This window comes from Somniosus microcephalus, chromosome 1 (assembly GCF_052327205.1).
Source record: "Somniosus microcephalus isolate GS21.2 chromosome 1, FLI_Smic_1.0, whole genome shotgun sequence".
NCBI lineage: Eukaryota > Metazoa > Chordata > Chondrichthyes > Squaliformes > Somniosidae > Somniosus > Somniosus microcephalus.
In genome coordinates, this window is record NC_140987.1 from 417,727,656 (window position 1) to 417,745,001 (window position 17,346).

A 17,346-nucleotide genomic window follows, 5' to 3' on the forward strand; every position below is an offset into this window, starting at 1 on the left:
TACATAAACTTGGCTTGCATTCCCTTGACCATAGAAGGTTGAGGGGTGATCTAATTGAGGTGCTTAAAATGATAAAAGAATTGAATAAAGTAGATACAGAGAAACTATTTCCTCTGGTGGGGGAATCCACAACAAGGGTGCATAATCTTACAATTAGAGCTAGGCCATTCAGGAGTTAAACCATAGAAACATAGAAGATAGGAGTAGGAGTAGGCCATTCGGCCCCTCGAGCCCACTCCACCATTCAATGAGACCATGGCTGATCATTCAAATTCAGTACCCTGTCCCTGCCTTCTCCCCATATCCCTTGATCCATTTAGCCTTAAGAAATATATCTAACTCCTTCTTGAATATATTTAATGAATTGGCCTCAACTGCCTTCTGTGGCAGAGAATTCCACAGGTTCACCACTCTCTGGGTGAAGAAATTCCTCCTCATCTGTCATAAATGGCTTACCCCTTATCCTTAAACTGTGACCTTTGGTTCTGGACTCCCCCGCCATCGGGAACAGCCTTCCTGCATCTAGTCTGTCAAGTTCTGTTAGAATTTTATAAGTTTCAATGAGATCCCCTCTCATTCTTCTAAACTCCAGCGAGTATAAGCCCAATCGACCCAATCTCTCCTCATACGTCATTCCTGCCATCCCAGGTATCAGTCTGGTGAATCTTCATTGCACTCCCTCCATGGCAAGAACATCCTTCCTCAGATAAGGCGACCAAAACTGCACACAACACTCAAGGTGTGGTCTTACCAAGCCACTGTACAAATGCAGCAACACATCCTTGTTCCTGTACTCGAACCCTCTCGCTACGAAGGCCAACATACCATTTGCCTTAACCGCCTGCTGCACTGCATGCTTACCTTCAGCGACTGGTGCACAAGGACACCCAGGTCTCGTTGCACTTCCTCTTCTCCCAATCTATTGCCGTTCAGATAATAATCTGCCTTCCTGTTTTTGCCACCAAAGTGGATAACCTTGCATTTATCCACTTTATACTGCATCTGCCATGCATCTGCCCAATCACCCAACCTGTCCAAATCATACTGGAGTTTCTCGGCATCCTCCTCACAGCACACACGCCCACCCAGTTTTGTGTCGTCTGCAAACTTGGAGATATTACATCTAGTTCCCTCGTCTAGATCATTAATATATATTGTGAATAGCTAGGGTCCTAGGACCGATCCCTGCGGTACCCCACTAGTCACTGCCTGCCACTCAGAAAAAGACCCGTTTATTCCAACTCTTTGCTTCCTGTCTGCCAACCAGTTCTCTATCCAAGTCGGTCCCTTGCCCCCAATCCCATGTTCCTTAACTTTACACGCTAATCTCTTATGCGGCGTCTTATCGAAAACCTTCTGAAAGTCCAAATACACCACATCCACTGGTTCTCCTTTATCTATTCTACCAGTTACATCCTCAAAAAATTCCAGTAGATTAATCAAGTACGATTTACCTTTTGTAAATCCATGTTGACTTTGTTCGATCCCGTCACTGTTTTCCAAGTGCTCTGCGATTACATATTTTATAATGGACTCTAGCATTTTCCCTACTACCGATGTCAGGCTTACCGGTCTATAATTCCCCATTTTCTCTCTACCACCTTTTTGAATAGTGGGGTAACATTAGCTACCCTCCAATCCATGGGAACTGTTCCAGAGTCCATAGAATTTTGGAAGATGACCAGCAATGCATCTACTATTTCTAGGGCCACTTCCTTAAGTTTTCTAGGATGTATATTATTAGGCCCTGGGGATTTATCAGCCTTCAATCCCGTCAATTTCCCTAACACCATTTCCCTACAAATACTGATTTAATTCAGTTCCCCCCTCTCAATAGAACCTATGTTCCCCGACATCTCTGAGAGGTTATCTGTGTCCTCCTTTGTGAAGACAGAACCAAAGTATGTATTTAATTGGTCTTCCATTTCTTTGTTCCCCATTATAAATTCCCCTGATTCTGACTGCAAGGGACCTACGCTTGACTTCACCAATCTTTTTCTCTTCACATATCCATAGAAGCTTTTACAGTCAGTTTTTATGTTCCCTGCAAGCTTAATCTCATACTCTATTGTCCCCCTCTTAATTAATCCCTTTGTCCTCCTTTGCTGAATCCTAAACTGCTCCCAATCCTCAGGTTTACTGCTTTTTCTGGCCAATTTATCTGTCCTCTCCTTGGATCTTATGCTATCCCTAATTTCCCTTGTTAGTCACGGTTGAGTCACCTTTTTTGTTTTATTTTTATGCCAAGCAGGGATTAACAAATTCTGTAGTTCATCCATGCGATCTTTAAATGTTTGCCATTGCCTATCCACCGTCAACCCTTTGAGTAACATTCCCCAATCAATCCTACCCAACTCGCACCTCATACCATTGTAGTTTCCTTTATTTAAATTCAGGACCCTAGTCTCTGAGTCAACTACTTCACTCTCCATCTTAATGAAGAATTCTATATTATGATCGCTCCACCCCAAGGGGCCTCGCCCAACAAGATTGATAATTATTCCTTTCTCATTACATAATACCCAGTCTAAGGTGACCTGATTGCTAGTTGTTTCCTCGACATATTGGCCCAGGAAACCACCCCGTATACACTCCAGGAATTCCTCCTCCACAGTATTGTTACTAATTTGGTTAGCCCAATCTATATGTAGATTAAAGTCACCCATGATAACTGCTGCGTCCTTATTGCACGCATCTCTAATTTCCCGTTTAATGCCATCCCCAACCTCCGCATTACTGTTTGAGGGTCTGCATACAACTACCACTAACGTTTTCTGCCCCTTGGTATTTCTCAGCTCTACCCATACAGATTCCACATCATCAGAGCTAATATCCTTCCTTACAATTGTGTTAATTGTGGCATAGTGGTTAGCACTGTTGCCTCACAGTGCCAGAGACCTGGGTTCAAATCCGGCCTCGGGTGACTGTCTGTGTGGAGTTTGCACATTCTCCCCGTGTTTGTGTGGGTTTTCTCCGGGTGCTCCGGTTTCCTCCCACAGTCCAAAGATGTGCGGGTTAGGTTGATTGGCCATGATAAAAAAAAAAATTAAAAAATTGGCCCTTAGTGTTAGGGGGGATTAAATACGTGGGGTTACGGGGATAGGGCTTGTGTGGGATGGCTGTTGGTGTAGGGACCGGGTGCTAGGGTTTGGATGATCAGCCATGATCTCGTTGAATGGCGGAGCAGGCTCGAAGGGCCGAATGGCCTACTCCTGCTCCTATCTTCTATGTTTCTATGTTTAACCATCAATGCTACTCCACCTCCTTTTCCTTTTTGCCTGTCTTTCCTGAATATTGAATACCCCTGGATGTTGAGTTCCCAGCCTTGGTCACCCTGGAGTCATGTCCTGGAGACCAGGAAGCACATCTTCACCTGGATGATTAATCTTGGGTATATAGGGCATAATTTCAAAGTTTGCAGATGACACGAAACTCAGAAATGTAGTAAACAGTGAGGAGGATAGTAACAGACTTCAGGAAGACGTAGACAGACTGGTGAAATGCACAGACAAATAGCAGATACAATTTAATGCAGAGAAGTGTGAAGTGCTGCATTTTGTTAGGAAGAATGCAGAGAGACAATATAAACTAAATAGTACAATTACAAAAGAGGTGCAGGAACAGAGGGGCCTGTGGGTGTATGTACACAAATCTCTGAAAGTGGCAGGATAAGTTGAGAAGGCTGTTAAAAAAGCATACAGTATCCTTGGCTTTATAAATAGAGGCATTGAGTACAAAAGCAAAGAAGTTATGCTAAATCGTTATAAATCACTGATAGGCCCCAGCTGGAGTATTGTTTCCAATTCTAGGCATCACACTTTAGGAAGGATGTCAAGGCCTTGGAGAGGGTGCAGAGGAAATTTACTAGAATGGTACCAAGGATGCGGGACTTCAGTTTTGTGGAGAGACTAGAGAAGCTGGGGGTTATTCTCCTTAGAGCAGAGAAGGGTAAGGGGAGGTACAATAGAGGTGTTCAAAATCATGAAATGTTTTGATAGAGTAATTAAGGAGAAACAGTTTTTAGTCGCAGAAGGGTCGGCAAAACTGTAGCAGATGGATTTCAACATAGGTAAGTGTGAGGTCATCCATTTTGGACCTAAGAAAGATAGATTGGAGAATTTTTTAAATGTTGAAAAGCTGGGAACAGTGGAGGTCCAAAGAGATTTAGGGGTCCATGTACACAGATCACAAAAATGTAGTGGTCAGGTACAAAAAATAATCAAAAAGGCTAATGGAATGTTAGCCTTTATATCTAGAGGGCTAGAATATACAGGACTTGACGGGGTAGATGCAGGGAGGATGTTTCCCCTGGCTGGGGAATCTAGAACCAGGGGGTCACAGTCTCAGAATAGGACTGAGATGAGGAGAAATTTCCTCACTCAGAGGGTGGTGAATCTTTGGAATTCTCTACCCCAGAGGGCTGTGGAGGGGAATGTGGAGATGAGGTAGAAGATCAGCCATGATCTTATTGAGTGGTGGAGCAGGCTCGAGGGGCCAAATGGCCGACTCCTGCTCCTATTTCTTATGTTCTTATTATGTTCTTCTAAAGGGGATAAGTTTTGCTCCAGCTGTACAAAGCCCTGGTTAGACCACATCTGGAGTACTGTGTACAGTTCTAGGCACTGCACCGTAGAAAGGATATATTGGCCTTGGAATGATTGCAATGCAGATTCACCAAAATGTTATCAGGGCGCCAAGGGTTAAATTATGAGGAGCGCTTACATAAACTAGGCTTGTATTCCCTGGAATAATAGAAGGTTAAGGTGTTTTGCTTGAGGTTTTTAGGATTTTGAAAAGAATTGTTAGGGTAGAAAGAGAGAAACTTTTTCGTCTGGTGGGGGAATCTTGGACAAGGGGACATCACCTTAAAATCAGAACCAGGCCATTCAGGAGCGTGGGTACTTTGTTTCCTTCAACTGATAGTTTGTCACTCTTCTATCCCAGGCCTCTCGTGGCTCAGACTGCTGAACTGGGAATAGAGCTGCTTAAACCTGTGGACTGCTCTACTTCAACCCAAGTCCCTTGAGATTAATTATGCCTTTATTACAGATGAGATCTTTGAGTCACATGTACCCTTTCTTGAAAATGGGAATGGTGCACAGGGAGACAAATTTGTGAGGCACCTGTAGCATCTAGTCACTGCGCTCAAATTGTCTGCAACGCATTCGTGATCACCTAGACCAACTATTACCTTGCCTAGTTAACAACAAGATTTTTTTGTACCTGTTGCATTAGCAGATAATTGTTGAAGGACATTTTCTTCAGCACTTTATCTTTAGACTCGCAGGCCAGAATTTTCTGGCACCCGTGCGGGTGTGATTGGAGGTGGGTTGGGAGGGAAATGTGAAAAACCTTGGAGTGGGTCGGGAACCCGCTGTCAGCCCGCCCCCATGCGCCTTTCCCTCGGGCACGTTTGTCAGCGCAGCAGTGACCTGAATGGCATAGGCGGCCGAGGTAATTTAGATCATTATGAGGTACTTGTCAGACCCTTGAGCATCTTTTTAACCCTACCTTTCAAATTTCCCTGGATGAGCACAGGAATCACACAGCTCGGGAACCACGTCTGTGAACTTGAGGTGGAAATTGAGTGGCCATTGAGCCACCTTATTAGTGCAAAACATGAAAAGTACAATAAAAACTCCCAGCTGACAGCTCATCACTTTCCTAAGGCAGATGCTGTTGCTGAATACATTGTCAGCACAGATTTAGCTTTCTAGAAGTTGCAAGTGTTTCCAGCAAAGTCGGGATCCACTGTCACCTCATTGGTAGAACCTATCACACCATTGATAGATTGCTTCTGTCATCTCTATTTGACCTGCCATCTTTTACATCAGCATGGGTGCCATTTATACTGTCTCACCTTGGTCCTCAGAATCGGACCACGATGAGCCCCAATACCAGCAGCACCAACAGCAACACCACCAACCTTCTCCTCAACCACCTGATGCTGCACAGGACAGAGGGCATCAGCGCAGGGCTGGACCGCGTCAGAGGCAATACCCCCAACACAGGATACACAGGCAGAGGTTGAGCTTCCTCAACATGATGGAGCAGCAGTGCTAAAGGAGACTCAGGCTATCATGGCAGGTCATCGCAGACAATTGCAGATTGCTGGAGCAAGACCTGCAGCCCAGAGGAGCGGGTGGACATGCCTTACCAGTAGCTGTCAAAGTCACCAGCGTCCTCAACTTCTTCGCCTCAGGCTCCTCCCAGGGATCTGCAGCAGACATTTGCGGCATCTTGCAGTCGGCCGCCCACAGATGCATCACACAGGTCACCGATGTCTTCTTTGACAAGTCAGCCAATTATATCAACTTTGCCACTGCTGAAGCCAATGTTACTGAACGAGTGCTGGCCTTGGTCACTTTGGCTGGCTTCCCACGGGTGCAGGGCGTCATCGACTGCACACGTGGCCATCAGGGCACCCCATCATCACTCAGGAGTGTTTGTCATCCACAAGGGTTTCCACTCCCTGAATGTGCAGCTCATCTGCAACCATAGGAAGATCATCATGCATGTGTGTGCCAAATTCCCTGGCAACTACTGTGACTCTTTCGTCCTGCGCCAGTCCACCCTCCCTCAGCTCTTCGCTCCTCCAAACAGAATTTCCAGCTGGCTGTTTGGAGACGAGGGTTAGCCACTGAAGACGTGGCTCATGACCCCCTTGAGGAGGTCAAGTACTGAGGCCGAGGAGAGATATAATGAAAGCCACATTTCCACCAGATTGTCATAGAGCAGACAACAGGCATGCTGAAAATGCGCTTCAGATGCCTTGACAGATCTGGAGGAGCACTTCAGTACATATCAGCCAGGGTCTCCAGAATCATCGTGGTCTGCTGTGCCCTGTACAACATAATGCAGCAGCGAGGATTAGCGCTGCATGAGGAGCAAGGCTCTGAGCGCACAGCCTCTTCAGAGCAGGAGGAGGAGGAGGAGGAGCAGGAGGAACTTGTGGTCCAGATCCCACCAGCACCCAAGCACACTGCTGCCCGGGAGGCCAGGGATGGACTCATCATGGCCAGATTTACTTAACTTTACGCATTACACCCATATGGCTGCCACATGCTGCGCTAGGTTTGCACCACGCCATAACACCATAAAGCATCTCTATAATGACCAAGCCATTCCTTTCACACTGATCACCATTGTCTTACCATTCACTCCAGCTCACTAAGCCACTTCCAAAGTTGCACACAAATTTGAAATAAATATTTTTATCTGTGACATCACAGTCCCGGACACTTTATAGAAACATTTATTAAAACACCCAAGTGGCTACCCTTGTGCATCTACTTGTGTTTCATCTTTCTCTTATTCGTACTTTTACGAGGTGCTACCCTTGTGGCTTCAGCAGAGGTAGAGGCAGGCTGCTCACTTCCCTGCTGCGACTGCATAGACACTTTTGGCGGACGCCCTCTGGGTTTTGGAGCTTGTGATGACCCAGCCAAAGCCTGCTCCTCCTGCGACTGTGCAGGGGCAGAGTCTGCCCTCGCAATACGAGGAGCTATCTAGGGCTCTAAGGGGGGGGGGGCAATGGGGGAGAAGTGTGAGCACTTTGAGAGGAGCCCCCACTTCTATGTCCCCTCTCACCATCGTCCCTCTCATGGGCCACCCGCACTTCCCTGCTAGCAAGGAGCTGGAGAGAACCTTGCTACACAGCAGTGGGGCCATGAGGACCCAAGCCTACGTTTAGATCCCTCCTAGAGAGGAGGTCTATAAGCCTCTGCCATATATCCTCCATAGAGACCATGTGCTCCTGTGAGTGGCACATTAGCTGCTCCATGCAGGTGGCCATCCTATCCATGGAAGAGCCTACAGTCGCTGTTGCCTGTGACACGGTGGTGCTCATGTTGGAGATGGGCTCCTCCATTCTCTGAACATTTGCAGACATCGTGCTCGCAAAACCTGTCAGAGCCTCCTGCACTTCTTGCTGCAGCTCCAGGATTGCCCTCTTTCTGGATGGCCCCAGAGGCACAGCTGAGTAGAGCTGGGAGCGTCCTGTGCCCTCTGCTGATGAGTCTCCACTGCTGTCCCTGTCTCCACCATCTGCCCTTGCTCACTTGTGAGTTGTTAGACACCAGGTGACAACACTACTCTATCTCGCGCTGTACCCACTGAGGTGTCTGTATCTGCGCTGGTTCTGGGTGCGCTTACGTCTGGTGACGGTGCGCCCTCAGAGGCTGGAGGCTCCTCTGAGGAGTCGTCTTGCTCTTCCTCCTGGACAGTGGGTGGGGGGCTCTTGATGGACCTGTGGGAGAGTAAAGAGATGAGTTAGATATGTCATATCAAGAATGAATACAGATACCATTATGCACATGATGAACATTCACTGGCTGCTGACATCAGTCCCCATATGAGTGGCTGCTGTATGCCATGTGGCTGTATGAGATGTAATTCTGTCACCAGGTTGCTGAGATGTCCCCCTCTCTCTGTCTCCCACCTCCAGCTGCTCTGCAACCCCTGACACTTCCAAGGCAACCTCCTCTGCTGCTGTTAAGGTGGCCAATGATGAAGGGCCACCTCCAGTTCTCTCCCTCTCCCTCTTATTGTGGGCTCACTTTTCCTGCAAGGAGGGAAAGAAGAGAAGGTTGAGTGAGACCGATGGAATGAGTGTGAGGAATGGATGGGTTACATCTTTAGAGGGAGACTATGATGGAGTGGGGTGGCAATCCCAAGTAGCCTCCTTGTGTGTTGTTAGTTGTTATGATTGTATTAGGATGAGGGTTAGTGTGAGGGGTGGTTAGTCAGATGGGGATGTGATAATGTAGATAGAGAGGGATGGGTGAATGTGCAAGTTATGTTGGTGTGAGTAATGATGTGCAGGAGTAGGGTTGGGAAGGCAGAGTGATGGGGATGTGATGAGAGGCACAGCAGGATGAAGTTGAGTGTGGCTTTGTACTCGCCTTTCCTGATCTAATGAATCATTGAAACATTTGCGGCACTGCACCCAGGTCCTCCTCACAACATTCCTGCTTTTGACCTCCTCTGCTATTTGGAGCCAGGCTCCTTTGGTCTTCTGGGGAGTTCTCTTCTGCCCATCGGAAGGGAAGAGGACCTCCCTACGTGCTCTCACTCCCTTCACATGTATATGGAGGGAGTCATCTGAGAACCTGGGTGCAGCCCTCTGTCTCTGCCATGTCATGTTTGCCACTCTTTGCAAAACTCCAATGGTGGCGTGCAGGGCGTGCAGTGCCTGCACTATCCTAGATGAACTTCAAATGCAATGTGGCCATGACTCCTTTAAATACCCTGGCTGAAGATGTGTCATCGATGACATCATCATTTAATAGGGCCGGGTAACTTGCAAGGCTGCCTTAATAGGGAAAGTCGATCTCAGGAGTGGGATGGAATGAAGAACGGGGTCATGACCTGCCATGGTGACCACCTGGACCCGCCCAGGTACAGAAAATTCCAGCCACAATGTTTGATATACTAAGAGGGGTGCTATTGGAGAACACAGGTAAAGTATTAGTATCCCTAAAATTCTACCATTATTAGAAGTTTGGCATTAATGGTATTTGATCATTAGCACGAAAATGGTTATACAAGCAATTAAATCAAGCCATATTGGACAAGAAATTTAGTTTTAGTACGTCCATTGAACAGCAGAGAGTGCTAAAAGCACCTTCTAGATCACTGATCTGATCAAATAACTTTGCAAAAATAAGAATCAATTAAGCTATGACAAAATACATTTTATATAAGCTATATAGTGATTCCTGCAGTTAACAGTGAGATTCAACAAAAAAAATCTACTTTTCATATGGTGACATTACTAGAAGTCTTGAGCTATAATGGAGATCAAATGAAAAACTAAATACCGAAAATATGAAATAAAAACTGAAAATGCTAGAAATACACAGGCCGGAATTTTCCCATTGCAGAGCGTGCGGGTTTGGGAGCGGGTCAGCAGTTAAAAGCGCTGAAATTGACAGCATGTCGGGAACCCGTTGTCATCCCACCGACTTTCACGTTTAACTGGGGCGTGTTTCGAAGTGTGCCATGGACCCGCTCGGGAGACGCTGGCGACCTCATTGAGGTAGTTAACTACTCGTTTCGAGACCCCTAACAGCCTTTTTAACGTGAGGTTTCAACTTTAACTGGTTGCACATGGGATTCATGGACCTCGGGAAGCTTGCCTGTGAAGGGGAGGCGGGAGCTCAGTGGCCATTGTGCTACTTCGTGAAGTGACAGCTGGAAAAAGCACATAAATACAGACACCTTACATCTGTTTCCTTGCCTAAGGGAAAGGCTCTTGCTGACACCATTTTGTGCCGAGATTTTGCTTTCAGGAGTTCGCAGGTGATTTCTGTAACCTCGGAATCCACTCTCACCACATTGCAAGTTACTCTCACTACATTGAAGGATTGTGCTTCAGATCTCCACTTTACCTGCCATCTATCAGATCAGCATGGGTGCCGCTTATGCTGTCCCACCTTAGACCTCAGATTCGGACCAAGATGAGCCAAGCAGCAACAACACCAGCCACACCAACAGCAGCAGCAGCAACCACAATAGCAGCCTTCTCCTCACCAACCTGAAGCTCCACAGGAGAGAGGTGATGAGCACAGGGTACACCGTGCCAGAGGTGATGCCCCCAACACAGGGCATACAGGCAGAGAATGAGCTTCCTGGACATGACCGATCAGCAGTACTTAAGGAGGCTCAGGCTGTCACGCCAGGTCGGCGCAGACATTTGAAGCTTGCTGGAACAAGACTTGCTGCCCAGAGGACCTGGTGGACATGCCTTACCAGTGGCTGTCAAAGTCACCACCACCCTCAACTTCTTCACTTCAGACTCCTTCCAGGGATCTGCAGCAGACATTTGTAGGATCTCGCAGTCAGCCGCCCACAAATGCATCACCCAGTTGACCGCTGCCATGTTTTACAAGTCAGCCACTTATGTAAACTTTGCCACTGATGAAGCCAGTGTGATGGAGTGGGTGCTTGGCTTTGCAGCTCTGGCTGGCATCCCACAGGTGCAGGGCGTCATCGACTGCACACATGTGGGTTTTCAAGGCATCCCCACATCACCCAGGAGTGATTGTGAATTGGAAGGGCTTCCACTCCCTCAATGTGCAGCTTGTCTGCAACCATGAAAAGATCATCATGCATGTGTGTGCTAGTCATGCACACTGGGAGCTGTCATGATTCTTTTGTCCTGTGCCAGTCCACCCTCCCTCAGCTCTTCGCTCCTCCAAAACAAACATACCGGCTGGCTGCTTGGAGACAAGGGCTATCCACTGAAGACATGGCTGATGATACCCTTGAGCAGGCCAAGCAATGAGGCTGAGGAGCACTCTAATGAAAGCCACATGTCCACCAGATGTGTCATAGAGCAACCAATTGGCATGCTGAAGATGCGCTTCAGATGCCTTGACAGATCTGTAGGAGCCCTTCAATACTCACCAGCCAGGGTCTCCAGAATCATCGTCATATACTGCACGCTGCACAACATAGCACAGCAGTGAGGATTGAAGCTGCAGGAGGAGCAAGGCGCAGAGCGCACATACTCTTCAGAGGAGGAGGAGGAGGAACAGGTGGAACATGAGGAGGAGGAAGCGGAGATGGAGATGGCACCAGCAGCAGTGCACGTTGCTGCCCGGGAGGCCCGAGATGGCCTCATAATGGCCCGATTTATTTAAGTTGCACCAGTGCACCCATATGGCTCCCAGATGCTGTACCAACTTCCCCCCACCACCAACACCACAATGCAGTCTTAAAATGACCAAACCATTCCTGTCAACCAAACACCCATTGCCCGAGGTTAAGTAATGTCTCACCATTCACTCCAAGTGACAAAGCCAGTTCCCAGGTTGCAGGCAAAAATGGACAAGATGGGGAAGCACTGCAAAGAAGTAAATTTATGTGCATCATAAATAGAACTGAAACTTAACACTATCATTTTGGGAAACACCCTTGTGCATCTATGATTGTATCATTTTTCTTTTCTGAGTGCTTCCACGAGGTGCAACCCCTGTGGCTTCAGCAGAGGTAGAGGCAGGCTGATCACTTCCCTGCTATGACTGCTTAGACACTTTTGGCAGACGTCCTCTGGGTTTTGGAGCCTGTGAGAGCCCCGCCAAATTCTGCTCCTCCTCCAACTGTGCAGGGGCAGACTCGGCCATCAGGATCCGAGGCAGCATGTGGGGCTCTGACTGAAGGGGAGACAACGGGAGAGAAGTGGGAGCGCTTTGAGCAGAGCACCCATTTCCATGTCCCCCCTCACCATCATCCCTCTGATGGGCCTTCCGCACTTCCCTGCTAGCAAGGAGCTGGAGAGCACCTTGCTGCACATCAGTGGGGCGATGAACGCCCAAGTCTACTTTGGTATCCTTTCTAGAGCTGAGGTCAATGAGAGTCTGCAATCTATTGTTCACAGAAAGCATGTTCCCGTTCGACTGGCGCATTAGCTGCTCCATGCAGGTGGCCATCCTTTCAGTGGAACAGCACATAGTCGCCATCGCCTGCGATATGGTGCTGCTCATGTTGGGGCTGGACTCCTCCATTCTCTCTACTATCATTCACATCATGGCTGGAAAAGCTGCCAGAGCCTCGCGCATATGTTGCTGCTCCTCCAAGATCACCCTCTTTATCGACGGCCCCAGAGGTTCAGCATCTGAATCCAGCTGAGCAGAGCCTGGAGCATCCTGCGCCCTCCGGTGAGGACTCTCCACTGCTGTGCCTGTCTCCACCATCTGCTCTTGCTCACTTGTGATGTGTGAGACACCAGGTGACAACAACACCACTCTATGTCTAGATGGACCCACTGACGTGTACGTATCTGCGCTGGTGCTGGGTGCGCATGGGTCTGGTAAAGGTGCACCCTCAGAGAATGGAGCTTCCACTGAGGAGTCATCTTCGTCCTCCGGCTAGACAGTGGGGAGGGGGGTTGCTTGATGGACTTGTAGGAGAGTAAAGACATGAATTAGATCTCTTATGATAAGAATGTGTAACGTTACCATTATGCACATGATGATATTTTATTGGCTGCTGACATCAGTCACCATGAGTAACTATTGCATGCCATGTGGGATATTTAATGTTGCCACCAGGCTGCTGGGAGGTCCTCCTTTCTCCGTCTCCCACCGCCAGCAGCTCTGTCACTCCACTTATTTTGAGAGCCTCCTTCTCTGTAGGCGACAAATTTTTTATGTATTGGAGGGCTACCTCTGGTTCTCTCTCTTTCTCTCCTGTTCTGCCCTCTCTTCTGCAAGGAAGGAAAGAAGAGAACTTTGAGTGAGAGCGATGGAATGAGTGTAGGAGCTGTATGGGCTACATCTGTAGAGGGTGACTATGAGGGAGTGGCATGATATTGCCAAATGGCCTCCTTCTGTGGTGTTACTTTCTAGGATTGCATTAGGATGAGGGTAAGTGTCAGTGGGGATGAGTCAGATGGGGATGTGAGTAGGTGCATAGACAGTGAGGGATGGGTACACTTGCAAGGTTGGTTGGTGTGATGAGTGATGTGCTGGAGTAGGCTTGGGAAGGCAGAGTGATGGGGTTGGGGTGACACACACATCAGGATGTAGTTGAATGTGGCATTGTACTCACCTTTCCTGAGTTCATGAGATCATTCAATCTCTTTTGGCATTGAATCCAGGAATGGCTGAAAACACCCCTACTGCTTACTTCTTGGGTGATCTCCAGCCATGCCCTCTTGGTTTCTCTGTCTGCTCTTTTCCGGCCGCTGCCAGTGAATAGGACCTCCCTGCGTGCTCTGATTTCCTGGACCAGGACTTCCAGGGAGGTGTCTGAGAACCTGGGCACAGCCCTCTGTTGCTTGCAGCCACACAAATCTCTGCGATATAGACTAATAGCCACCTTCCCCAACCACCTTTATGCATCATCCAAAAACCTTCAACTGAGATTTGTGTGCAAGGCTCCTTTAAATATCCGTGCTGAAAGCGAGTCATCGGTGACGTCATCAGACCCACTCCATTTAAATGGCCGGGAAACCCGCATAACTGTTTCAATTGATGTAATTGAGTTAAACGCGCAGTGCAGAACGCGCTGTTGAAAACTTCGGGATGGTGTCCCGCGATGCAGCCCGCATGCACCCGCCATGGCGCTAAGGTGAAGATTCCGGCCACAGTGTCTGAAAACAAAAAGGTTAGGGCTAATGTTTTCAACTGGTGTCTTTGTTAGATGGGAATGCGTTCTGATGAAAGATCTTCATCTGAAACTTTAACATATCTTTTTTCAGATGATGACAGACTTGCTATGTGGTTCCAGTGTTTTCTGTTTTATTATTTAGCTACAGGATAGGCTGATGGTGGCTATTAAGTGAATTCTCTCAGTGCTGATCTGATGATTATACCTCAATCATAATGGCAGAGGAATGACAATCCTCCACCTGCCCCTTCCTGCCAAATTATACCAACATGACTTTCATTCTCAGGGCCTCCAAAATTGGAAGTGCAATTCAGGCATCTTGCTTGGACAGCGCAGGACAGCTTTGTATTGTGATCTTCCATACCTGCAAACTAAGCCCTTCTCTCAGTGATAGTGAGGCAAGAATGCTGATAGTAGGTGTATGAAAATGAGTCTGTCTGAATATATAGGATAGATTTGAAAGCCTAACCAATGAGTAAGAATTTAAAAAAAATCAAATTAATTGAATTTTTCAGATCTAAAAGGATCTGCCAGATTAAACTCTGACAGGATATTGTATTGCGTTGTGCCCCTGCATAATCTGGATTCTGACACAAAGCATCCACTAGAAACATTAATCTATTGTTGGTTTTTAAATGCTGACAGGCCTGCAATTTCTCTCTTATTCCTGGATTTGGCCCTGAAGGGCAATGATTAAGGCAAGTTTTCCAAGGACCAATGCTTTCTGAAGTAAAAAAAATACAAACTTGAAATATCATTAGCTTTACTTTAAATAGAATCTTTTGTTGTTACATAATATCACCATAAAAGTCTCTTTCCCTGAGCTTTCCAAGCATTGCAACACTCACTTCAGCTGTCAATCTGGTAAGGATCCCTGTTGTACCAACATCACGACTCAAATATAATATTGCGTACAAATGAATGGATTGATTTTCTTTTGCAAATAACAGCCTTGCCGATTACTCTGTACTAAGGTACCCGCTTGTGGTGACATTGAGGCTGACCTTGGAGTCACCTCCCCCGCTGCCGCACTCTCCTTTGTCGTACCACCATTTGTTTTTCAATTTGTCCAAGAGGCCTTGTTCATTCAGTTTTAATACTGCGAGGTTAACAGCATTTCTTGAAACAATAAAACATATTTGTAAGAAAATGAACAATTGTAATAAGTGTACGTGAAAGGAGCACAATAGGACAAATTGGCTATTTTCACGGAATGGAGAAACGCTTGCACAGCAAATAAAGTGTTAATATTGGGAGGTGGCATGAAGGGTCACATTGTTCAAAACTGAAGTGTGCGGAATGGGGAATTGCCTTTAAGAAAAAAATTAACACATCATGCAATCACACATTCTTCACACATTAAAGCATTAACTTTACCAGATAAATTGAAAAAATTATAGAATTGTAAAATTAAAACAGCAACGGACAATCAAAAAAAGACGACACGTTAAAAAAAATAGTAAAATGGATGCATTAAATAATGTAACTGTATATTACCAGCCTTACTTAATCCAGGCTTTTAAATAATGTAAAATTTAAGTTACCTTACATTCTTGACAAATAAAAAAAAACAGGAAACATCAGGGTGGGTGGAATACTATAACAACATATAAAATATTGTTACACTATTCCACCCACCTTAATGTTGCTCCTTTAGGGGTTGCCACTCCATAGCCTTTCGAATCAAGGTTCCCTCCTACTTTCATGGTGTCACATGGCTTCCTCTGCTCAATGTATTCATTCATTGTTGATTCTAGCAAGAAGGCAAACTTTCCCTTCGATTTCCGAACTTTGGCAACTCCATCGGCTGTTGTTTTGGTGAACACAGATGGTTCGGCAGATTTCATGTAGGACCACATTTTTTCATATACTGCTATTTTTGAACGCTGGAGAGAGAGAGAGAGAGAGAGAAAAAGAGAGACAAGTATATAAATTGGAGCAAACTTCAATTTAATATTTTTCCTTTAAATCATAAGTTTAGAGCAGAGATTGATCACAAACACATGTGGTTCCGTTAGATTACTTTTGAATCTCAGTTTTCAGGATTTTCACACAACTGAGAAAATTAGAAAGTGAAGATAGCAACAGGTGTAAAAGATGACACGAAAGATTCATCCAGTACTACACAGCAAGAAAGTCAAAACCTTAATGGACCCATATAGAGTTGAACATAAAGATAAGTAGGAGATAGTTAATATGCTAAATGACAACTCATTGGATGTCCTTTATTAGTAAGGATGCTGATAAATACAATCCCACGTCAAACACATTGGGGTAGAGTTTCTGCTTTGGGTGCAATTGGCAATCCAGGTGCAAATTGTGCTAGTTTTCCGAGATGAAGTTATGGTTCACGTTTCTGCTCAAACTCGTTTGCATAATCACAAATGTAAAACCTTCCATGAACCAGTGCAGTCGGGCAGCATTTTAGAATGTAATTGTTTTTTTTTCTTGCATTAAAAAATATTCCTTGATATATTTAAGAGTGGTAACCTGGTGAAGTTTGATTAATACAGCTGAAAATGGGTTTATCACAAAAAATAAGCATTTTTACTCAGTGTCTAGTCCACCACCTGTGAGTAACCTGATTTTAAATAACTGAAAATGACTTTAAAAAAACTATACTGAACCATTTACTAGTATCATTGGTGTACACTAATCAGTTTCTTAGTAAATTAAATATTTTTTAATATTTAAAACTTTTAAAAGTTGCTTACTAGTGCCCTTGCGCCTAAAAAAAAAGCTTAATTTTAAGAGCCTCCTCGAAGGCCCGCAAACGCAATTAGCGGAAATTCACCATGGTGATTATTTTGATTGGGGGCGTGGCCAGTTATGTGGGTGGGGCCAGCTTCCAGCACAATGTTTTTTAAACTAGCGCAAGAGATCGCAGAAACTCGACTTGTGGTGGACGTAAATTGCGCTTGAAATTATTCGATCTTTTGCGCTGGTTTAGCTGATTTCGGGCGAATTGCACTGAAAAACCCAGCGGAAACTCCACCCCAAATTGTGTATGTGCTAGGACTTTTGATATTAGTGAAGCAGAGGTTCTAGATGAGAGGAAATGGCTGAAAAACAATAAATCCTGTACGACAGATGAACCATTTCCCAAAAAGGGACATTTGGGAAGAACAGGGAGTCACTGGGAGAGGGTTACTTAACAATGACATTGAATAAAGGGCGATTTGGCTTGCTTATTAAAAATGTACTGAGCTACAACCTAGATGAATATCCTTC

At 46.0% G+C, this 17,346-nt stretch overlaps 1 protein-coding gene and 1 pseudogene across 5 annotated transcripts in view; both read right to left on the reverse strand.

The window, feature by feature from the left end:
• The window catches only part of gria3b (glutamate receptor, ionotropic, AMPA 3b), a 549,936-nt gene that overhangs the window by 26,314 nt on the left and 506,276 nt on the right, over nucleotides 1–17,346 (reverse strand). For 4 of the 5 annotated variants that reach the window (XM_085999481.1, XM_085999457.1, XM_085999465.1 and 1 more), the window contains exons 13-14: nucleotides 15,754–16,001; nucleotides 15,120–15,234 (exon numbers count right to left, since the gene is read on the reverse strand). In XM_085999481.1, the coding sequence (XP_085855607.1) occupies nucleotides 15,120–15,234; nucleotides 15,754–16,001 (363 nt within the window). The remainder of the gene's footprint in view (nucleotides 1–15,119; nucleotides 15,235–15,753; nucleotides 16,002–17,346) is intronic. The other variant, XM_085999489.1, reaches the window with a different exon arrangement.
• Nucleotides 7,652–13,654, reverse strand: LOC147125218 (uncharacterized; annotated as a pseudogene).